This window comes from Cervus elaphus, chromosome 12, assembly GCF_910594005.1.
Source record: "Cervus elaphus chromosome 12, mCerEla1.1, whole genome shotgun sequence".
Lineage (NCBI taxonomy): Eukaryota > Metazoa > Chordata > Mammalia > Artiodactyla > Cervidae > Cervus > Cervus elaphus.
This window is the reverse complement of record NC_057826.1, coordinates 43,539,877-43,564,621: the sequence shown is the minus strand read 5'-3', so window position 1 is coordinate 43,564,621 and position 24,745 is coordinate 43,539,877. Positions and strand designations below refer to the sequence as shown.

Here is a 24,745-nt window from a genome sequence, read left to right as displayed (position 1 = left end):
AATAAACAGTGTATTTTTTTTTTTAAATATTTATTTGGCTTTGCTGGGTGTTAGTTGCAACACACGGGATCTTTCATCTCCATTGTGGCATGTGGGATCTTTAGTCAGCATGTAAAGTCTTAGTTGCAGTATGCAAGATCTAGTTCCCCGACTAAGGATTGAATCCAGGCCCCCTCTGCATTGGGAATGCGGAGTCTTAACCACTGGACCACCAGGGGGGGTCCCTGTGTGTAGGTTTTTATGTGGACTTAACTTTTCATTTCCTTTGGGTAAATACCATGGACCACCAGACTTTATTCTAAAGTTGCTCTACCATTTTGATTCCCACCAGCAATGAATGAGAGTTCCTGTGGCTCCACATCCTTACTAGCATTTGGTGCTGTCGAGTGTTCCAAATTTGGCCATTCCAGTAAGTGTGTAGTGGTATCTAGTGCGTGCATGCTCAGTTGCTCAGTCGTGTCCAGTGCTTTGCAACCTCATGGACTGTACCACAACAGACTCCTCTGTCCATGGGATTCTCCAGGCAAGAATACTGGAGTGGGATGCCATTTCCTCCTCAGGGGATCTTCCTGTCCAGGGATCAAACCCGAGTCTCCTGCATTGGCAGGCAGATTCTTTACCACTGAGCCACCTGGGAAGCCCAGTGGTATCTCATTGACATCTTAATCTGCATTTCTGCCTTGATGCATGATGTGGAACATCTTTTCATATGCTTATTTGCCATTTTATATCTTCTATAGTGGGGTGTCTGTTAAGGCCCATTTTTTAGACAGTTTGTTTTTTCTTTTTGTTGAGTTTTAAGAGTTCTTTGCATATTTTGGACAGCAGTCTTTTAGCAGATATATCTTTCTGCAAATATTTTTCCCCAGTCTGTGATCTGTGTTCTCATTCTCTTAACATTGTCTTTCACAGTGCACAAGTTTTAATTTTAATGAAGTCCATTTTATTAGTTATTTCTTTCATGGATCATATGTTTGTTGTATCACCATACCCAGGGTCATCTAGGTTTTCTTCTTTGTTATCTTCCAGGAGTTTTATAGTTTTGATATTTTACATTTTAGGTCTATGATCTGTTTGAATTTATTTTTGTGAAAGGTGTAAGATCTGTATGGGTTTCCTAGGTGACTCAGTGGTAAAGAATCCACCTGCCAATGCAGGAGATGCAGGAGACAGAGGAAGGAAATGGCAACCCACTCCCCTGTTCTTGCCTGGGAAATCCCATGGACAGAGGAGTCTGGCAGGCTACAGTCCATGGGGTCACAAAGAGTCGAATCCAACTGAGCACGCATGCACACAAGATCTGTGTGGATTCATTTTTCGAGTTTGGATGTTCAATTACTCCAGCACCATTTATCGTAGACTACTTTTTCTCCATTGGGTTGTCTTTGTTCCTTTGCCAAAGGTCAGCTGACTACGTTTATGTGGATGTATTTCTAACCTCTCTATTCTATTCCATTGATCCATTTGTCTTTTATTTTACCAGTTCTTGTCTCCTTTCCCCAGAGAGGTCTCACAGAGGGTGTCACTCATTCATGACTGGGCAAAAGGATGGATGTTCTGATGACACAGACTTTAAGAATTGTTCACAAGAGCATAAACCACAAATGAAAATCTGTTGACTGTCAAGCCATTATTTTATAGGATATATGAAGGTGTATTAAACAAAAATAGAACCATAAAATGATGCCATTTTGCACTTGCCCTTTTCCAATCAGCAGCATCTTTCCACATCAGTACATATAGACCTATCTTACTGTTTTTTTAGTATTCCATTATATAGATATACCATAAATTATTAATTATATATTATACTGTAACTTACTATATATTCCTGTAATTAACCTTTATATTAATACAGGTACATATTAGCCTTTATATCATTGTATTGTTTCTAAATATTCACTTTTACAAACAGTGCTACAGAACATTTTTGGAAATAATTATTTGTATTTTCTAGTATTTCATGACAAAAATTCCTAAAGACTTTCTGAGTCAAGGATGTATATATTTTAAAGCTTTTGGTTTTTATTATAAAACTAATACTTATCAAAAAATGCAAAATATAGAAATACATAAAATACAAATCAGATGTCTACCTGCATCCCAGTTTGATATGCATCCCTGAAATATGCAATTCATATTGTAAAAGAAATTACCCAATTGATGTCTAAAAGGTTGTACCTACTTATATCACTAGTATATGAAAATGCTTATTGTCCACTTTCTTCCCAACCTATGTTATTATCCACTCTAAGTCTTTCCAAATCCAGTACACATCATTTTAAATTGTGCTTTCAATTTGCATTTCTTTAACTACTAGTGAATTGGACACCTTATATTTAATTTTTTTTAATGGTGCTCCTGTGAGTTGCCTGTTTTCTTTTCCCTATTTTGCTATAGGGTTATCTTTTTCTTATTAATTTGTAAGAGCTCTTTATACAATAAGGGAATTAGTTTGCTACGAAATTTTGAGGAGCCAATTTATTTTTTTTTTACTTTGTTTGCTATGTATTTTGCCACCCAGAAGTTTTACATTTTTCTTAAACATCTTTTGAGTCAGCCTTTTTTTTTTTTTGGCCCAAATATAAATCCTAGGACAACTTTTTCTGCTGTTTTTCTCAGCTACAATTTAGTTAAAAGGACATTTCCCGCCCCCCCCCTTTTTTTTTTTTTAGAAGAGAGGCGAATAGAATAGGAAAATGCCTGGAGCCCAGGGATGGTTGATGCTTTCATTCAGAGGCAGGCCAGAGGTTTCTTTTCCTTAGGTGACTCAACCAGTCTGCAAGGTGTCTTGCTTAGTTGCCCTCTCAGAGCTGGCTTATTCAAGTGTCCCTCCCCTTATCCCTGCTATTGAACTCACTCCCAAGGTTCTTGTTTTCAGGGTAAGAATCTCTCCTCTAGCTCCCAACATTCATAAGGCAATACCAACTGAACTGCCCTCCCAGCCCCTGCCCTTTGGCAAGGGTGACTTTCTTCCTCCAATGCAAACCCCATTTGCCTAATATGAATGACATTCTGGAAGCAATTGTGTATATTAGATAAATTCTATCTACATTCAGAATGTGAGGGACAGTAGTATACACACAACTTGGGGCAAGAACTAATCACAAGCAGAAGGTGTACAAGATGTGCTTTTAACTGTTTACAGAACTGCCTCTTTAGGCTGTTAGAAATATCTAGTCACTCATTACCCAGTTTTTAAAAAAGCCTTTGATGAATCTCTGTCTTCTGCAGTACAAAGACCAAACTACTTAACATGGGATTTGAGGTCTTCCGCAACTTGGTCCTGACCTATTTCTTCAGCCACATAAATAATATGCTAACCACCTTATCTAAACATTTATCAGTTTGTTGCCAGGCATTGTTCTAGGCTCTAGAATTTGTGGTTGTCCCTGCTTTTACAGGGCTTTCAGATTAGCTGGGGAGACAGACAATCCCAAGTAAACAAATTGATTTATAGGGTGGCCAGGGAGGACCTTTTTGAAAAGGAGACATCTGAAGTGAGACCTGAAGAGTGGGAAGGAACCAACTGTAACCAGAGTTGGGAGGTCGAGAGAAAGATGCTATCGGCAGAGGGCACAGCAACAGCCTTGAAGTTAGAAGGAGTTGGAGTGTTCTAGGAATAAAAGAAGGAAGGCATAATCAGAGTTCAGACAAAGGGAGAAGACCCCAATGAGGTGATGTTAAACCCAAGGGCAGGGGCCAAGTTGCACGGTGCATTGTAGACTATAGTAAAGAAATTCAGATTAAGCCAAATGAGGTGCTTAAATCTGGGTTTGGGATGAAATAAGGGTGATGACAACATAATGTAAAGGTCTTTAAACTTTAGCTCATTTATCTGTTAACAGCTCTCTGATGTGAGTATAATTAGTAGCTAGTTTTATGGATGAGGTCCCTGAAGAAGGAAGTTGGGTAATTAGCTCAAAGTCTTCCAATACAATTGAAGTATTGAGTCACTGGATCTGTCTGACACCAAAGCCCATGTGCTTAACCTTGACTCTAAATTCTCTTTTGTCTAATTGCTTTGTTTTGTAAGAAAAATTAAAATTCAGAGATTAAAAATAAGCAAGAATGAGGCACTGTTCAAAAAAATCAGACCCTTCAATCTGAAAGGATTAAAGAATGAACTTTTTATCTGGCAGAAGCTCAGAAAGCTATGAAACACAAGAAGAGGTCGTCATGGACTTATTCACTGTGTACATGAGAACTCAGGGGCATCTTTTGAAGCTTCAAAGAAGTAATTATAGGTCAAATAAGAGGAAGTACTTTTTATACAGTGGGGAGTAAATAGAAGGAGCTGATTAACCCAGATACAAATTGAAAATAAAATAAATTTAGGGTAGCTTTTATGAAGGCTGTAGATTGAGTTAGTAGAACAGAACCTCTTTTGTATGAAGCATGCCAAAAATTGTAACAGAAGCTTAAATGACTAAAAATATTAGGAAAAATGAGTAAGGGAAAACTAGTTCTATGTACAATAATGAAAAAGGAAAGCAATTTTAGGTGTGATAATTTTGCAATATTTAAAAATTTTAGTTTTTTATGTATTGAGAAGAAATACATAAACTCATAAAATTTTGTTAAGAGTAGGAAGCCACTATAAAGGGATAGAAAGAAAGAATGTCTTCCTCAGTCATCACAGACAATAAAATTCTTATTTCCAGGGAAATCCATTTTGATAGACTAAAAGGGTGTGGTCACATCAGTTCCAGGATCCCAATTTGACATCTGAGGAAAAAGCTGAGGCCCCGGTTCTTTTAGACCTTTTGCTTGCTTGTGCTGCATTTGTCTTTCAAAATGCTCTTCCAGCTACATGCGGTTGGAGTTAACTCTTGCTTAAAAACAAATGTCCTTTATTGCATAAATTAGGAGATTTTTTCAGCCTAAAATTGAGCAACAGTGGGATTTGAGCTTTCTCTTATCCCCGTTGTCCTGTCAGTCGTGTTGAGAATCCCCAGCCCCTCGATGCCGATGCTCTTGTCCATTCAGTGCTGCCTCTGGTACCTTACAGCTGTCACAGCTGAGGGAAGAAGAGGGTGCCCTCGGTCTCTCTAGACGTTTGGGAATTGTTGAGTCAGAGTTTCATAACCTCAATATCTAATGATTTCTGCTTCTTGGTGTTCTAGTAATTGTCTCCCCACAGTCAGGGTGCAAGCATGGCCAGCAGCTCCATGGGTCCAGCACCACTTCTGTGGTTCTCCTCTTCCTTCAGGATATCTGTGGGGGCACCTGCCTCCTTGGTATGCATCACACACCTAGTTGAGCCTTCAGCATATCAAATGAACACCGCAACATTATATTAATAGCCTAGTCTACCGTATGTGCAATTTAAAATGTTAATGCTACAAAGTCAAATTGTGAATTTTGTTCAGACAGTTTTTATGGGAATTCTACCATTAAAAAAAAAAGTCTACCCAAGCTTTGGAAAAAGGGATAGTTGACACATAAGATATAAATATGAATATGTTCTTGTAACATAGAGGCTCTTCATGTTTATGCATGTTCTGTTCATTATCTTTAAAGTAATCTGCTGTTGAGAAATGCTGGGCTCATTTGGGCAAGCCAGGCTTGTATTTTTAAGTGTGTGTGACAGGATTATTGTTTCCACTCATGCTTGTACTGGTAGCTAATGAAATTATTTTCCATTCTCTTCTGTGGATTCTGCCATGAGTGGTTTTCTGTTTTAGTATGGACTGTGAGGAAAGCTGAACGCTGAAAAACTGATGCTTTTGAACTGTGGTGTTGGAGAAGACTCTTGGGAGTCCCTTGAACTGCAAGCAGATCCAACCAGTCCATCCTAAAGGAGATCAGCCCTGGGTGTTCATTGGAAGGACTGATACTGAAGCTGAAACTCCAATACTTTGGCCACCTCATGTAAAGAGTTGACTCATTGGAAAAGACCCTGATGCTGGGAGGGATTGAGGGCAGGAGAAGAAGGGGACGACAAGAGGATGAGATGGCTGGATGGCATCACTGACTCAATGGGCACGAATTTGAGTAAACTCCAGGAGTTGGTGATGGACAGGGAGGCCTGGCGATTCATGGGGGTGCAAAGTGTCGGACATGACTGAGTGACTGAACTGAACTGAATACCATTGCTTCAGATTTCAAATCCATGAAAGTTCTGTGGTTCCTAAAAACTTATCATTCATTCATTTTTTTTCACTTGCAATACTTTGTTAAATTTATTTTCCTGACTGATATGAAAAAATCTTTAAATATATGTATTTTATTTTATTTTTTTTCCCCATTTATTTTTATTAGTTGGAGGCTAATTACTTTACAATATTGTAGTGGTTTTTGCCATACATTGACATGAATCAGCCATGGATTTACATGTGTTCCCCATCCTGATCCCCTCTCCCTCCTCCCTCTCCATCCCATCCCTCTGGGTCTTCCCAGTGCACCAGCCCTGAGCATTTGTCTCATGCATCCAACCTGGGCTGGTGATCTGTTTCACCCTTAATAGTATACTTGTTTCAATGCTATTCTCTCAGAACATCCCACCCACGACTTCTCCCACAGAGTCTAAAAGTCTGCTCTGTACATCTGTGTCTCTTTTTCTGTTTTGCATATAGGGTTATCGTTACCATCTTTTTAAATTCCATATATGTGTGTTAGTATACTGTATTGGTCTTTATCTTTCTGGCTTACTTCACTCTGTATAATGGGCTCCAGTTTCATCCATCTCATTAGAACTGATTCAAATGTATTCTTTTTAATGGCTGAGTAATATTCCATAGTGTATATGTACCACAGCTTCCTTATCCATTCGTCTGCTGATGGGCATCTAGGTTGCTTCCATGTCCTGGCTATTATAAACAGTGCTGCGATGAACATTGGGGTGCACGTGTCTCTTTCAGATCTGGTTTCCCTCACTGTATATGCCCAGGAGTGGGATTGCTAGGCAAATCAAAACCTCAATGAGGTACCATTACATGCCAGTCAGAATGGCTGCTATCCAAAAGTCTACAAGCAATAAATGCTGGAGAGGGTGTGGAGAAAAGGGAACCCTCTTGCACTGTTGGTGGGAATGCAAACTAGTACAGCCATTATGGAGAACAGTGTGGAGATTCCTTAAAAAACTGGAAATAGACCTGCCATATGACCCATTCATTCATTTTTTATTTATTAATTCATTCAACTGATATCTCCTGAACATCTACTTTTCTAAACACTGAGCCAGGTGTGAGGATGATGCCAATGGATATATCATAGATATTGTCCCCAAGGAGGTCACAATCCAGTTAAAGAGACAAACCTATGGGAAAATAATTACAATGGAATATGGCAAGTTCATAAAATAAAAACCAGAGATTACAGAGGGTCCAAGCAGAAGTCCCTACCTTAACTTGATGGTCAAGAAAGGCTTTCTAGAGGTCTGAACATTACACTCTCTTTTTTTAAAATATATACTTGTTTATTTATTTATGGCTGTGCTGCGTCTTCATTGTTGCGAGGGCTTTCTCTAGTTGTGGCAAGCAGAGGGCTATCTCTAGTTGCACTGCATGCGCTTCTCACTGCAGTGACTTCTCTAGTGGAGCACAGGCTCTAGGGTGCATGGCCTTCAGTAATTGCAGTGCATGGTTCGGTAGTTACGGCTCCCGGGCTCTAGGGCACAGGCTCGGTACTTGTGGCACAAGGGCATAGCTGCTCCACGACATGTGGGATCTTCCCAGATCGGGGATTGAACCCATGTCTCCTGCACTGACAGGCGGATTCTTTACCCCTGAGCCACCAGGGAAGTTCACACTGGGTTATTTAAGTGGATTGACTTATATTTAAAATTCTACCTTATTCAAAAAAAGACTGTAAATTTCTTTTAGACAAGGGCTGAAAAAATAGAAGAAAAGAGAAAAATGAGGAGATATAGAGTCAGGTGTGAGTAAGAACAATGTGTACAGTAATAATCTGCTGTTTGTCCTCACTTCTGACATTTCTATTGGTTTTTCACATTAGGAATATATCTTATTATTGATGGTGTCTTAGATGTGATTAAATAGGAAATTCACTTATTCTGTAGGTAGTTATCAGACACCTATTATAGATAAGACAGTATGTTTAGCCCTGGACATCAGTTTTGAGCAAAATAGACCTAGTCCCTGTCATCATGATCTTTATAGTAAAGAAAAAGTACAGGATTATGTAAGAAAGCATTAGTAGAGGTGCTTAATTTAGATGGAGAGGTCAAGGAGGGTCTTTTCAAATAATAGATACTTAAGCTGAATGTGAAAGGTTAAGTAGGAATCAGTCACATAACCAGTGAAGCTAAGGGTTCCTTCCAGGCCAAGAGAAAGCATGAGAAAAAGTCTTGATATTTGAGGTAGCATTAATTAAGTAGTGGAAGGAAAACCAATGCAGATAGCCCTTGGTGGGGTAGAGAAAGTGGGTAGTGGGGACTGTAATGAGATATGGCTGTTTCTTCAAAACCTTTTGGAGGAGGTGCCCAGTAATGCAAGTCTCTAGAGGGTTATGTGAATGTTTTACCCCAAGTTATGAAGGATTTTAAGAGTTATGTGAATGGTTTATCCCAGTTTATTTAAGAATGATTTTTTTAAGCAAAGCAAAAATTGTCAGATTTTTCCATTTCAAAAATACGACTCTGGTTGCTAGTTTGAAAATGGGGAAGGAAAGTTTGATAGGGAGCTATTTTCAGCATCAGGGTGAAAGATGATGGTGCCGGGACTTGGGTGGTGGTGATGGAGGTGGAGAGAGTTGGACTGAAGCTAGTTGTATATTGGAGGCAGAACTCAGTGATGGATTTGATATAGGAGTGCCGGAGAGTATGGTGTTGAATATCAGTTTTCTCCCTAGAGCAGCTAACTGGCTGAGTAGAGGTATGTGTCTGTTACTGAGATGGAGATAATGCAGTAAAGACAGGTTTAAAGGAAGGTTGAAGAGGAGTTCTGTTTTGGACTTGTTAAGTTTAAGATGCCTATGAGACATTTAAATAGAGATCTTAGGAAGTTATATGAGTCTGGGTCTGGAGTTCAACAGAAAGGTCTGGGCTAGAGATTGAAATTTGGGGAAAATTGGTATTCAAACTCATGAGGGTGGATAGGATGCAGTGTAAAATTAAAAATAATGGTAGTAATATCTAATCATCTATTATTAATTTAATAGTATTAAATTAATATTAGTTTAATCCTCATGGTAACTCTTTATCATAGGCATTATTATTACTCTTTTTGTAGATGAGGCCCAGAAAAGCCACAGTGTTAGTAAACCACAAAACCCAGTCCAGCCCTACAGCCCGCCTCTTAATACTGCACTAGAAGAGAGAAAAGGCTTCCCTGGTGGCCCAGATTGTAAAGAATCTGCCTGCAATGCAAGAGACTTCGGTTTGATCCCTGGGTTGGGAAGATTTCCTGGAGAAGGGAATAGCAACCCACTCCAGTATTCTTGCCTGGAGAACTCCATGGACAGAGAAGTCTGGAGGGCTACAGACCATGGGGTCACAAAGAGTCAGACACGACTGAGTGACTTGCACTTTCAGAAGAGAGAAAAGACTCAGCTCAGAGGTCCAGGCAATTCCAACATTTAGAGGGGAACCATGAGAATAGGGAGTCTCAGAAGCCAGGCAAAGAGCATTCCAGGTAGGTTGCCAAGGCCAGCAGTCAAATGCTGCTGAAAGGTGGGCACTCCTAGGACACAGGCATGAACTGGGTGATGAGGATAGGGAAAAGGTTTGCCAGGCTTGGAGTTTAACGTGAGTAAAGAGATGGGTATGGAGGAACCAGATGTTGTTAGAGGGTTAAACACAAGCAGGAATGGTGAAAGATGAGACCGAAGACATTGTCAGAGGCCAGATCATGAAGGACCTGCAATACCCCAAGGTAGCTCCAGACCGTTGATCTCTGGCAGAACTGTGCATCCCCAAAGCTGGGGGCAAACAAAAGTGAGCTGAGCTGCCTGTTATAGATAGGAGGGAACTATACATCTATGTTATCTCATATAATGTCTGTTTTGTCAGATTCCTTCAAAATTTAGCATGTTGAGTGCTGATCATTTTCAATTTATAGACATATTGAGTCACTGTGTTATGCACCAGGAGCTGTCTTAGTATTGTAGGTCAATTATACTTGAAAAACATACAGACTCATGGAAAAAGAGATTAGATTTGTAGTTGCCAGAGGTGGGAGGTTGGGAAAGCAGGAATTAGGTGAGGGTACAAACTTCCAGTTATAAGGTAAATAAATACTAGGGATGTAACACACAACATGATTAACATAATCATGTTAATAACATAACATTATAAATAATATAATTAACACCACTGTGTGTTATAAATGAAATTTGTTAAGAGAGTAAATCCTAAGGGTTCTCATCACAAGGAAAATATATTTAAATTTTTTCTTTAATTTTGTATCTATATGAGATGATGGGTATTCACTAAACTTGAGATGTGGTAATCATTTCACAGTATATATAAGCCAAATCATGATGATGTACACCTTAAACTTATACAGTGCTGAATGTCAACTACATCTCAAAAAAAAACCTGGAAGAAAAAAATTTACCATGTTGACACATTTTAATTTCAGATTTAAAAATTACCTATGACTTCTTTCAGCACCAAATCATTTATCAGACTGGTAGATGTTCTCTGTGGAAGGAAGACATCTATAAACAAAGGTACATAATTAGCATGACTGTTTTTATACTTCTTTCTATATTGGGAGCAAGTGTTGAAAGTGGTAGGAAAGTGTGAGTTGTTTTGCTTAATTGAGCAACCTTGATCACAATCGGGGAAAGTGATTCATTGAGTTTCTGTCCTTCATCGTACATCCTGAGCAGTTTTGAAGTCAGAGATTGTCCTGGGTTTGAATTCTGCCTCTGTCATTTATTAGCTAAGTGACTTTAGGGTCAGTTACTTAACCTTTCTCAAGCTGTTTGTTGAATGAGAGACTTCTTTAATAATAACAATTATAAAGCATATTGCAAGAATTAAGTAAAGGATATGAATTAGGAATTTTCTTTATCCTAATCAAACAAAAAGCCTTACAGTGAAGATGATCAATAGGATTCCTTTCTTTGTTTTTGATTCTGTCTTACCTTTGGTTATTTTGCCTATTTAGAATTTTGTAATTTATCCTTAAATACCTGTAGCTAATTGTTGATAGAAATAGTAATTTTTTCTAGATGTGGATTTGAAGACTGTGCTTATAAAGTGAGACCTAGTTCCTAAAATAATCTTTACAGGAATATTAAAGAACTATAGTATCTTAAAATATTCATTCTGAAGCTCTGCCATATCATATAGAATTCTAGAGATTATTTAATTTTTGCTACTTGATGGTGACAAAATATATTCATTAATTTTCAAGGTTCTTGTTTTCTTCTTGAAATAAAAATAATTTCATTGGCTGCTGGAAGCAGACTTCACAGTACATGCAGGGTAACTTTAAGAGTTACAAAAAAAATTAAAAATCTTAACCCTGTCATTTTGTAATTTATAGAAGTAAATGAACTGGAACCATTCATTTATTAAAATCTTAGCTCTTGGAAGATTTTCTTTTCTTATCTTTTTTTTTTTTTTGCTGTTATTCCCCAAACTCATTTCTTGGCAGAGTTTCATTCTGTGGTCACAGCCAATTGGAATACTGAGTACGGATGCCTGGCTGACCACTGTGGCTTTGACAGACTGTCTTAGATGAGACATCCTTAAGTCTCATCTGATGACATGGACCAGTTTAATAGCACTTTTCATTACAACACAAAGGGGACCAATTTTGGAGTGGGGGAGGGGAGTTTCTTTCTGAAATCTATTTTAATTAGGGAGAAGACAGGTAGAGTGGAAAGAATGTTTGGCTTATAGAGTAGACATGGATTTGGATTCAAGCTCTAACACTTCTAAGGTCTAAGCCTTGATACAAGCATACCTTAGAGATGCTGTGAGTTTGGTTCTGGACCACTGCAATAAAGTGAATATTGCAATAAAATGAGTCACAATAATGTTTTGGTTTCCCAGTGCATAATACAAGTTATGTTTGCACTATACTGTAGTTTATTAAGTGTGCAATAGCATTATGTCTGAAAAAAACAATGTACATACCTTAATTAAAAATTACTTTATTGCTTCCCTGGTGGTTCAGTGGTAAAGAGCCTGCCAATGCAGGAGATGCATTTTCAATCCCTGGGTCAGGAAAATCCCCTGGAGAAAGAAATGGCAACCCACTCTGTTATTCTTGCCTGGAGAATACCATGGACAGAGGAACCTGGTGGGCTACAGTCTATGGGGTTGCAAAAAAGTCAGGCATAACTTAGTGACAAAAAAAAAAAACAACAAAAACCCAAAAGCTAATCATCATCTTCGCCTTCAGCAAGTTGTAATCTTCTTTTTGGTGGAGGGTCTTGCCTCCACATTGATCTTTGCTTACTGATCAGGGTAATGTGGCTATGGCAATTTCATTGAATAAGACAGTAATGAAATTTGCTGCATTAATTGACTTGCCCTTTCATGAACTATTTCTCTGTATCATGCAGTGCTGTTTGATAGCATGTTACCCACAAGAAACTCTTTCAAAATAGGAATCAATCCTCTCAAACCCTGCTGCTTTGTTAACCAAGTTTAAATCCTTTGTTGTCATTTCAACCATCTTCACCAGGAGTAGATTCCCTCTCCAAAAAATACTTTCTTTGCACCTCCACAAGAAGCAGCTCCTCATTTAGGTTTTATTGTGAGATTGCCCTAATTCAGTCACATCTTCAGGCTCCACTTCTAATGCTTGCTATTTCTATCACATCTGCAGTTATTTCCTCCACGGAAATCTTAAACTCCTCAACGTCATCCATGAGGGTCGGAATCAACTTCTTCCAAACTCCTGTTAATGTTGGTATTTGACCTCTTCCCATGAATCACGATTAATGGCATCTAGAATGGTGACTCCTTTCCAGAATGGTTCAATTACTTTGCCCAGTTCCATTAGAGGAATCACTGTCTATAGCAGTGAAAAGTATTTCTTAAAGAATAAAAAAAAAAGCATTTCTTAAAGAAAAAGACTTGAAAGTCAGAATGACTCCTGATCTGTGAGCTGCAGTATGCATGCTCTGTTAACAGGCATGAAAACCACATTAATCTTGTTTTATATCTCCATTAGAGCCCTTGGGTGGTCAGGTGCATTGTCAATGAACAGTAATGTTTTGAAAGGAATCTTTTTTCCCTTGAGCAGTTGGTCTCAACAGTGGGGCTTAAAACATTCAGTAAACCATGTTATCAACAGATGTGCTGTCATCCAAGCTTTGTTGTTCCATTTATACAGTACAGGCAGAGTAGTTTTAGCATAATTTTTAAGGGCCCTTAGGATGTGGGGAATAGTATATGAGCATTGTCTTCAGTTTCAAACTACCAGCTCCATTGGCCTCTAACAAGAAAGTCAGCCTGTCCTTTGAAGCTGTGAAGCCAGACATTAACTTCTCTCCAGCTATGAGAGTCCTAGAGGGCATCTTCTTCCAGAATAAGGCTGTTTTGTCTACACTGAAAATCTGTTGCTTAGGGTAGCCACCTTTAGTATTTTAACTAGATCATCTGGATAGCTTGCTGCAGTGTCTACATCAGCAGTTGCTGCTTCACCTTGCACTTCTATGTTATGGAAATGACTTCTTTCCTTCAACCTTCACATTCTTCTTCTGCAGCTTCTTTACCTCTTAGCCTTTATGTAATTGAAGAGAGTTAGAGCCTTGCTGTAGATTTGGCTTTGGTAAGGGAATGTTGTGGCTGGTTTGATCTTCCTTCCAGACCACTCCAACTTTTTCCATATCAATGATTTGTGTGTTCTTTGGAGTAGCACTTTTAATTTCCTTTAAGAACTTTTTCTTTGGGTTCACAACTTGACTATTTGGTAAGTGTTTTTGGTCTAGCTCAACCTTCAATGCACTGTCCTCACTAAGCTTAATCATTTCTAGCTTTTGACTTAAAGTGAGAGACCTGCAACTCTTCCTTTCACATGAAGACTTAGAGGCCATTATATGGTTATTAATTTGCCTAATATCAATTAGGCAATTGTTGTGTCCTGAAGAATAGGAAGGCCCAAGGAGAGGAAGAGCCAGGGAAATAATCAGTTAGTTGGAGCAGTCAGAACACACACAGCGTTATCAATTAAGTTCACCATCTTATGTGGGTGTGGTTCACTGCACCACAAAACAATTACAATAGTGTTATCAAAGGTCACAGATCACCATAACAAATATAACAGGAATGAAAAAGTTTTAAATTTTGTGAGAATTATCAAAATGTGACACAGAGATGAAGTGAGCAAATCTTGGAAAAATGGTGCCGGTAGACTTGCCTGACACAGGGTTGCCACAGACCCTCAATTTGTAAAAAAGGTCACATCTGCAAAGTACAGTAAAGCAGAGTGGAGTGCAGTAAAGTGAGGTATGCTTGTATCTGTTAAAAAGCCTCAGAGGGGCACAGGACACTTCTACTCTTCACTTCCAGCCCCACCCAGAATGCCCCTTTTCTTCACCCGCAGCCGTTCTCTTCTCTTTCCCCCATTTTGGTGTGACCCTCTTTCCCTGCTCCAACCCCTTGGCTTACCTTTCTTTCCATCCGTTCCCCACTTTGCTGCTGTAGGAGATGGTTGGTGGAAATGGTGGTCACATCACCTCTTTGCCTTCTAAGTGGTTGGATTGGGAGTGGAGCTCTCTGTTCTGAAAGTGAGGTGTAGCTTCCACTCTACATAAATTATGAAGGGGTGGAGGTTTGTTTGGGGGAGGAAAGGGTGTTTCATTACTTCTCTGCTCTGTTCCTATCTGGCTGTTTTTCCTTCCTTCAAACCAGAATTTCCTATATAACTCAGCTCTCCAAAGTCACTTTCATGTTTCTCTACTTCTAGAAATCTTCTACTCCCTTTAGAAGATTCTGGGAGCCTCTTTCTGATACTTCTTTTAAGCTGCCCTCTTAGAGTATAATGTCTAAGGCCAGAACATTCATGTAATAAAGGTTTATTAAGAAATTATTAGACGGGCCCTGTGTTAAATGCTGAAGAGACAAAGGTGAGTGAGACGCACTCTTCCTCTCAAGGATCCAACAGTCTGTAGAGGGAGATAGGCAAGCAAAGCCATCGTTTAGTGGGATGAAAATTGCATGAAGTAATGGGGACATTGAGAGTAGAGTGCCAAATGATGGTGGGAAGTCAGGAAGCTCTTCTTAGAGAAGGCAGTACTTTAACACAGATGTGAAGGATAAATAGGAGTCTGCTGTTTGAAAGCAAGGGCTTATTTACGATACAGCAAACCCATAGTTTGGCATGACCAGACAGTGGCAGTGATGATTGAAAATGGAGGGAGAATGAAATGTTTAAGAATATATTCCACTGAGGGGTAAGGTCCTAATCCTGAACCTAAGTGGTGGGTATATGGGAGTTTATTATGTCAACAGATACTGTGTGTGTGTGTGTGTGTAGTTTCTGGAAAGTCCATTATGTGCTTTAACATAGTAGTTCCTAAATTTTCTACCTGAAAAACATGCCTTTAGGGTTATATGAATTACTTAGTAACCATTTGGCTATCAGTGTTAATGTCAGGGATCAGAGGAAAGGGTATTGATAATTCAGGATTTCTCTTATTATAGGCTTGTTTGAATTGTCACATAAAGCATTCATTTTTGTGAATGTTTTCAATGGGGTATTAAAATTGAACCAAGTAGATTCCATGTTGCCAAACTGCTTATGACTTAATAGGGGAACTATGAAAGATGTGCATATGTGCTGTCTGTAAGCAAATAACGTCCATGGGAGTTTGGGGAAGGGAGAGAATCACATGGATCAGATTTTTGGGATTTAGGGACTGGTCATTTACGGTCAGTCTTATTCCCAAGGTGTCTGAGGCCTCAGAAACTATTATTCTGAATGCTCAAACTTCTGGGTTCCTTGACTGACAAAATGCAAGTTAGCAAAACTTCCAGTGAGTCACCTGCATTAATCAAGGCCCTCTTGAGTGTTGTCATTGTGGTAGAATACAATGAGAATGACTGCTGCCTCCTTCAGCACACAGGGATGGGTGTAACCCCTGAGAAGCCATGCTGCTTGGTGCCCCTCTCTGCAGGGACCAGTGCAGGCATGTCCCCTGAACCCGCCTTTCCAGGGCTCTCCCGTTAGACTCAGTCAGCTTTACCTCGTCATAAATTATGTTGTACGACAGATGGTTTTTATTTTCCCTGCAAGCTTCTAATCTTTGATGTGTGCTTATACTTCAGTGTTTTCTGTTTTAAGCCTTTTTCTCTTTTCTTCACGTCCTACAGTTTTTGTGGCTTTAGTCGCAGTGCCTCCTATCCCCAATCCTTGTTTTCCCTTCTCCTACAGTTTCTGCGTCAGTGTTCACTTTCTTTGCCTGCTACTCCACGAGTCTCTTCTCTGATTCTCTGACTCCTACCCCACCTCAGCTGTGCTTTGTGGCTCCAGGAAAAGTCCTGAGGTGGGCTGCGAAGTTTGTCTTTGCTACTTCTCTTAACCATTCTCCTAACTTTTTCCCCTCCCCTTGCCCTACCTCTGCCTTAAATAGATCAACACAAATGTCCCACTAACTGTGGTCAAGGAGGTGAGCCAATCTAGATGGGGTTCAAAGATGGCTTAAGGAGCATGCAGTCTAGTAGGAGGTCTGAGGTATTGTAAGTGAGGCATTTGAAGGACTCACAAGGTAATGAGGGATAGAGTAGTGTGCGTTAAAAATGGAATGGGGAGCATTGCAGGAAAGCTTCACCCTCTATTAGCTAATGGAGACAGCTGGTGACAGAGTTGTTACAAGACATTGGACCTTCCCTTGTCTTGTCTTGCTGGGAACTCTGTTGGGGCTGGTTCACTTTGGCTCGGATTATCTTTCGCTAACTGCTTCGGTTTCACTAGGTACCTGGACAGACTTAGTGGGTAGGTGTATCCACTCCTATTTCTGATTCCTCCCTGACTGTTGCTAACACATCTCTCTTTTAGGTTCTCGTATGATCTTGGGACCTTGCCTTCTTGTCTTCCTTTTCAATCTTCACACTGGATGTAGCTGAACAAGCTTAGTCCTCTTCATCAGGGCTACCATGTGTATTTTCTCTGGGGGCCTAAGGGGACAGTGGAAAGTAGGGTTGGAGGTGATAGAGGCAATAGGAAGGGGCGTTGTAAGGTTGAGATTCCTCTCTGTTTCAGCATCTAAGGTATATATATTTTCCCAACTGACCTAGTTCTGTTATAGTTGTTTCTGCAGAGTCACTGATCCTCACTGATTAAGATGGAAGAGAATAATAAAGAGACAGTGGTAATAATAGACTGCCTTCTGATCTATTTCTCCTTGGATACTTTCTCCAGAGATAGAGATAAGATAAAGGGGAAGTTGGTTGTCAGAGTGATGTTGGTATTTCAATATCTTGCCTCTGGTGAGTGTAAGGACCTTAGCCTCTGTCTTCTATCTGTAAGTGTTGTTAACATCTGGCTCTTGGAAATAAAACCTTTGGCAAAGTACCAGCTCATTACTGCTTCCAAAATACTTGTAGAAATCTGAGATAGAGCTTGCTATGGACAAAACACAAAGGCACTTCTTTCTAAATTTAGTTGTAAACTCATGTTTAGAGCAGGTCAGCCATGATTCTACACACTCACTTGGACCCATTTTGCTTTTTGTGTTTTCGTCAGTCAAGGTAGTAGGTTATTTCATGACTCTGAATCTCGTGTTTTAGACATCTTTTTTGGAAATAGTAAATTCTTTTAGAAAAAGTTATAGAAATACCGGCTTTCTGAAGTATGCTTCAGAGTGGAAGCAGTTAGTAAACAGAAATGTGTATTTTTTTAATTTGTTTTTTAATTGGTGGAAAAATGCTTTACAATTTTGTGATGGTTTCTGCCATACAACAGTTATGGCAAATCAGCTGTGATTATACATGTACCACCTCCCTCTTGAGCCTCTCAGAAATCTTTATTGAATGAGTAAGATTTTAGTAATGTGTATGGATATTATTCAGTTTAAGGTGCTGTGTAACTGAGGGAAAAGTTATGAAATAAGTTGTAGTAACATATTTGATATATAACATTAATAATCACTTCTTATGGAAAAAACATTTAGTAACAATCTCAGCCCATACTTATATATTTGTTTATGCTTTTCACAGAGTTCTGTGTGTATAAACCTTGGAGATAAACTAGATGAGTCTTGCTGTCATCCCTCATCTTGCAGATACCTGAAATAAAAGCTAAAAGACCAATCTGGTAGTCCTGGGACTGGAACCCATAACCAGGCTTGGTACTCTTTTCTCTACAAACTGTTCAGACCAAAAATCTGCATGAATCTATGATAATAAGAGATAAGTAAAGCAATGGGTGAAGTTTTGTTCTGTTTTTTTTTTTAATGCTCACTTTTATTCAATTTAAGGATTGGCATTCTTTTAGCAAATACTCAGGGCCCAGCTGTGTAGCAGATACACAAGCACTTGATACAGTGTTGAACAAGACAAATATGGAACTTATATTCTAACAAAGTAAGAAAAATAGTAAATACATTAACAAGAAATAACATAAGTAAATTCAGGCAGTAATAAAAGCGCTGAAGAAAATAGAGAAAGGCTGGTGTTGGTGATATTTTTATATGTGATATATTACTGAAAATGGGCACCAAGGTTTAGTGTACATATGTTTTAAAGGGAGATTCCTTTCTAAGGAATCCAGACAGTCATAAAATACCTCCTCATTGTGGTATTTGGAGGACCCAATCAAGATTGATCTGAAGTTCAAAACTGACTTAAGTCAAGAGGGTGTAGTTGAGGCTAAAAATTTGCTGTTTTAGAAACTCCTGTTGATACCTCTTTCATGATATTGAGGCTAGGATGAATATTCCATTTTACCATTTTCACTCATCTTTGTAAAATAATGAAGACAAAATATAGACAGCAGTACCTTCTCAGTTTTTAAAAATTAGCAACAGAGTTTTCTTCAAGGCAAATTCCAAATGTCCAGTATGTAAAACAGCTGCGGCTCTTCTGCTCACACCATAATGATCCCCCACGAATACTGAGAAATCACTAAGGGTTTGCAGAACACAGGATGAAAACTACAATAAAAAATTCAAATTTTAAATCTTATGATTGAAAAAATAGCTGTGCTGCTGAAACTGGCACAGCCGCCATACCACAGCTTCCAAATCTTGTTCTTAAACCCTGAAAGTCTGCATTCAGTGAAAAAATAGGTTTATACGTACATTTTAATCTAAAATTAAATTTTTGGGTAGCATTCTTAATATAAGGCAAAGTCAAATTTTAATCAAGCCTTTTTCTTTAGAGCACAGTTCCCCCCCACTTCCATAGTGTTATTGAATAGAATTGACATACTGCACTGTATGAGTTTAAGGTGTGTGGCATAATGATTTGAATTGCATATATTTTGAAATTATTACCATAATACAGAGTGTGCCTTTCAATAATGTGGGCTTGATGGTACTACTGAGGCTAAAGTACTTTTCATCTGCTAATTTAAAAGCTAAATTTCATATTGGCTGTGTTTTATTTTGTTCATAAACTGTTTAATTATAAATACTTCCATGATTTTTTAATATCATTATAAAGTAATTGAATTGCTGGTTTAAAATTTTTTTTCTTCTTGTCTTCTAGTTTGCCAGGGTTTGGATACCTGATCCTGAGGAAGTTTGGAAGTCAGCAGAGCTGCTCAAAGATTATAAGCCAGGAGATAAAGTTCTCCTGCTTCACCTTGAGGATGGAAAGGTAGGAATTCTGCTTTTAAATGTTGTTATTGGCATAAAGTGAAGGAAATTCAAAAGGGTAAATTTGCTGTGGGATACTTAACTTCACTTGGAAGTTAAATTTTGAATTAATCTAATATTTCCACTTAACTGATAAAAATGGCAAACACTTTTCTGTCCCAAAGGGTTAGTGAAAATAGCAGATACTTTTAAAAATCCATTATTTTGGCTTATGAATTTTTAAAATTTATTTATTTTAATTGGAGGCTAATTACTTTATAATATTGTATTGGTTTTTCAACACATTGACATAAATCCGCCGTGGGTGTACATGTGATCCCCATCCTGAACCCCCCCCTCCCACCTCCCTCCCCATCTCATCCCTCTGGGTCATCCCAGCCCTGAGCACCCTGTATCATGCATCAAACCTGGACTGGCTATTTGTTTCACATATGATAATATATATGAATTTATTATGACCTGATTTAGATTCACATCTAATCCTCCTATAGGTATTCCTGTTTACCTGTATTTTGTTTAGGATATCACTTAACTAATTCATATTAACTAAGAAAACAATATTTCAAGAGCCAGCTTGAGATATGATATTTGCTGGAACTAGGTATTTGAAAAATATTTACTTAGAAGCTATTATCTCTAAAACCCTTTGCTGGTGACCAGAAAAACCTATAACCAGTTGTGTCTGTATACTTTCGAATCTGCATTCACTGCAGAATAGACTCTTAGTTCCACCCTTTTTATTCTCTCCACTGCATTTGACAGGGCATGTCACACTTTTAGTGTGACATTAATTTCCTCTAAACAATTTATAATCTAGCCAGGAGAATGCAAGATATAAAAAGTAGTTCAATACTGCAATACTAAAAATGTCAAAAGATAAGCTTATGATTAATTGCCAAGTGAGTCATACTGTCCTGACAGTTAATATGTATTGAACACTTACTATGTACCAGGTGTAGTTCTAAGTCCTTTATATCCTATAACTCACTTAATCTTCACAGCAATCCTATGAGGTGGGCCTGTCATTATTACCACTTTATGGATGAAGTCCTGAGACTCAGAAAGTTTGGGACTTGCTCAGAGTTATACAGGCATTAAGGGATGAAGTTGGGACTTTAAGCCAGTAGATTGTCTTTATGGTCTGTGCTCATTACCACTGTGCTGTCCTGTAAAGACACTGAGGACTTTAGGTTCCCACGAGAGGGAAATATCACTGTGGGGTGCTTCAGGGAAGACTCCCAAGAGAAGGAAGAGTTTTGACTAGACAGAATTTGGATTAACAAAGAGAAACGGGATAGACTTTGTGAGACTTGGAATATATTTTGGAAATAGTGAATGTCACAAGTTGACTTAACAGAGATTTAGAAAGGTGTGTGTTCTAGTTCAAGGCTAGTGTGTTAAGGTACCTGCTATGTATCAAGTTAAGAAGAGGCAAACAATATGCTCTCTGACATTAATGTCAAATAAGAAAGTACATATACTTATGAATAGTGTGACATGTGATATAATAAATATAAATAAGAAACAAAAATAGAACAGAGTAGAGACTGGTCATAGGAACTGATGAAGGCTAAGAGTCAGAGAGGCATCGTCTAAAGAATGAATAGACAAGGAGGAGTGTGTTTCAGGGATCTGGAGGAGCCTCGGCAAGGGCAGGGAGGCATGTACAGTATTGTGTATTTGGGGAACTGTACAAGTTTCATGTTGTTGGGATTTGACGGGAGAGGACTGACAAGAATATGGGGGTGGGAACCAGATCACAGAGAGCCTGGTGTTCATGCTGCAACTCTTAAACTTCAACTGGTATATCTGGGAAGTGATTGTAGTGTTTTTAAACAGAAGAGTGCCAGGTTTTCTATTTTAGAAAGGACTCACTGGTGGTAGAGTAGAGGGTGAATTTCAGGAAAGCAAAACAGAGGCAAGGCAATTATTCAGAAAGAAGGCAGGGAAGAATTAGACCAGATTAGAAGGGCCTTGATTACCAAATAAGGAATTAACTTATTCAATATTCATTGATCATCCACTCTGTGAGGCACGTTAGGTACTTTAGACTATATTTTCTTACGATAATTCTCACAGCAAATCTGTGGGTTCGCACGTGGTATTGTAACTATTTTCCAGATAAAGAAGCCCAGACTCAGAGACATTAAGCAGTCTGCCTGAGATCACACAGCCATTTTTTGTATGGCAGGAGCCAATGCAAAGACTGGTCAGCTTTGCAAAAGGACATTAGGCCCTAATAAACAGACAAAGAGAGGTCGAGGGTCAGACTGTAAAAATTTCCTCCCCATTTGCAGAATTCATTCCAACCTGATTTGAACATTTGACCTCTATATATCTCTTTAGTATTAACAAAAGTATTAGCAAAAGTCTTTTTACAAAACTAACTTGTCTATCTCTGCAATTATATTGCTGTTTTTTTCCTTTTCATGTGTTGTGTGTGGTTTCCCCTTAATACATAATTGATTGTCAGTCTCCATGCTTGACTTTGCCATAAAGCCATATTCCTTAAAATGAGTAATACTTCTTAATTTGGAGGGCCAAGCACTTCATCAAAAGTCTAATAAAAGCTATGGACTATATTCTAAAGAAATACACATATGTGTAGGTACTTAAACATACATGCATAGATGCAAAGTGTTAACATCTAATTTTAAGGGATTCTTGGGCCTCTCTGGGTTCAGGAGTTCCCAAGTACTTACCACATACCAAACATTGTCTCCTTTAATTTTTACCACACGCCTGTGAGCTATTTACATTATACCCTTTTTACAAATGAAAGATTAAGGTTAAATAACATACACAAGACCACGCAAGGAGTAGATAACAGTTTCAGGACTTGAACCTGTGTCGATCTGGCTCTAGAGCCAAGCTCTTACCACTCTTATACTGTCTGTCACTTATACCAGATGAAAAGCGTAAAAAAGAATTATTTTCCCATAGAAAATGATCTGGCCTAGTAACTAGGTAGAAAAAATAATTCTAGGCTTTGACTTTTCAAACTGTATTAGCAAAAAATGTTGCTATGAATTAATACATCTAGTGAAAACATACTCTCCTTATTTTTTGCTGTTTCCACCAATTTCTGTGGTTTTGGGAGGTACCAGGAAAAAATGTATTTAATAACTGAGAAACAAATCAGGAATAGAAAATGATCAAAATTATTAATACATGCCTGTATCAGGTTTTTGCCATGATGTATCCAGATGCTGTATCTTGTGCATTTTCAGGATTTGGAATATCGTCTTGATCCAAAGACCAAGGAACTGCCTCATCTAAGAAACCCTGACATACTTGTGGGTGAAAATGACCTCACAGCCCTCAGTTATCTTCACGAGCCTGCTGTACTCCATAATCTCAGAGTTCGGTTTATTGATTCCAAACTTATTTATACATATTGTGGTGAGTGTGCATTGCTGTCTGAGTGAAATGTGAATTCTTTTTGTTAATGGACATAACCATGGAAATAATGTGCATGAGAAAGAAGGCTGTGGGTGGAGCTTTTCTTAGAAACGTATTCACTTCAGTGTTATCAAAAGATTTCAGTTCAGTTCAGCTGCTCAGTTGTGTCTGACTCTTTGCACGCCAGGCCTCCCTGTCCATCACCAACTCCCAGAGTTTACCCAAACTCATGTCCGTTGAGTCGGTGATGCCATCCAACCATCTCATCCTCTGTCGTCCCCTTCTCCTTCCGCCTTCAGTCTTTCCCAGCATTAGGGTCTTTTCAAATCAGTCAGCTCTTCACATCAGGTGGCCAAAGTATTGGAGTTTCAGCTTCAACATCAGTCCTTCCAATGAACACCTAGGACTGATCTCCTTTAGGATGGACTGGTTGGATCTCCTTGCAGTCCAAGGGACTCCCAAGAGTCTTCAACACCACAGTTCAAAAGCATCAATTCTTCAGTGCTCAGCTTTCTTTATAGTCCAACTCTCACATCCATACATGACCATTGGAAAAACCATAGCCTTGACTAGATGGACCTTTGTTGGCGAAGTAATGTCTCTGCTTTTCAATATGCTGTCTAGGTTGGTCATAACTTTCCTTCCCAAGGAGTAAGCGTCTTTTAATTTCATGGCTGCAATCACCATCTGCAGTGATTTTGGAGCCCAGAAAAATAAAGTCAGCCACTGTTTCCACTGTTTCCCCATCTATTTGCCATGAAGTGATGGGACCAGATGCCATGATCTTAGTTTTCGGTATGTTGTGCTTTAAGCCAACTTTTTCACTCTCCTCTTTCATTTTCATCAAGAGGCTCTTTAGTTCTTCTTCACTTTCTGCCATAAGGATGGTGTCATCTTCATATCTGAGGTTATTGATATTTCTCCCGGCAATCTTGATTCCAGCCTGTGCTTCATCCAGCCCAGCATTTCTCATGATGTACTCTGCATGTAAGTTAAATAAGCAGGGAGACAATATACAGCCTTGACATACTCCTTTTCCTATTTGGAACCAGTCTGTTGTTCCATGTCTAGTTCTAACTGTTGCTTCCTGACCTGCATACAGATTCTCAAAAGATTTACCAGTGTTCATTAACTAGTTGCATTTTATGCTGAATAAACTCTTTTATGAACTTACATAATATTACTCAGAATACAAAGAACTGTGTCCATCTTTTGCTTTTTCTCTGCATAGAAGTCGTATGCCATATTCAATACTGATTTGCGAGTTATTTTCATCTCTTACAAAAACCAATACTTGAAGAGTAGACATCCAAAGACTTATCTTCAAGATGTTTTCTCTTTTTCTCAACTGCTTAGCACTGCAGGACTGACTTGAGTTGCAGTAACACTTCTTGCTTGTTTTGCTTGCCTGGGCCCCTGCTCATCCCAGTACTATCTGCCAGTAACCCAGCCCAGGATTATTTTTTCCCCTCTCCTAGCAATTAAGCATACACATGTGTATATTCCCCCTTTCCTTCTTTTTCTTCTTTCTCTGTTTCCTTCTTATTCTTCATTTTCTCTAGCTCTTTTTTCTCTACTGACTTTTTATCCTTCTTTCACTAAGTATTATCTGCTGAGTCTCAGGTCTGGGATTTCCATCCATTTCCCTCTAAGT

At 38.8% G+C, this 24,745-nt stretch overlaps 1 protein-coding gene across 8 annotated transcripts in view; it reads left to right on the top strand.

Moving 5' to 3' along the window:
- The window catches only part of MYO5A (myosin VA), a 199,843-nt gene that overhangs the window by 49,897 nt on the left and 125,201 nt on the right, over positions 1–24,745 (top strand). For all 8 annotated transcript variants that reach the window (XM_043918818.1, XM_043918823.1, XM_043918821.1 and 5 more), the window contains exons 2-3: positions 19,580–19,690; positions 22,920–23,091. In XM_043918818.1, coding sequence (XP_043774753.1) covers positions 19,580–19,690; positions 22,920–23,091 — 283 coding nt within the window. The remainder of the gene's footprint in view (positions 1–19,579; positions 19,691–22,919; positions 23,092–24,745) is intronic.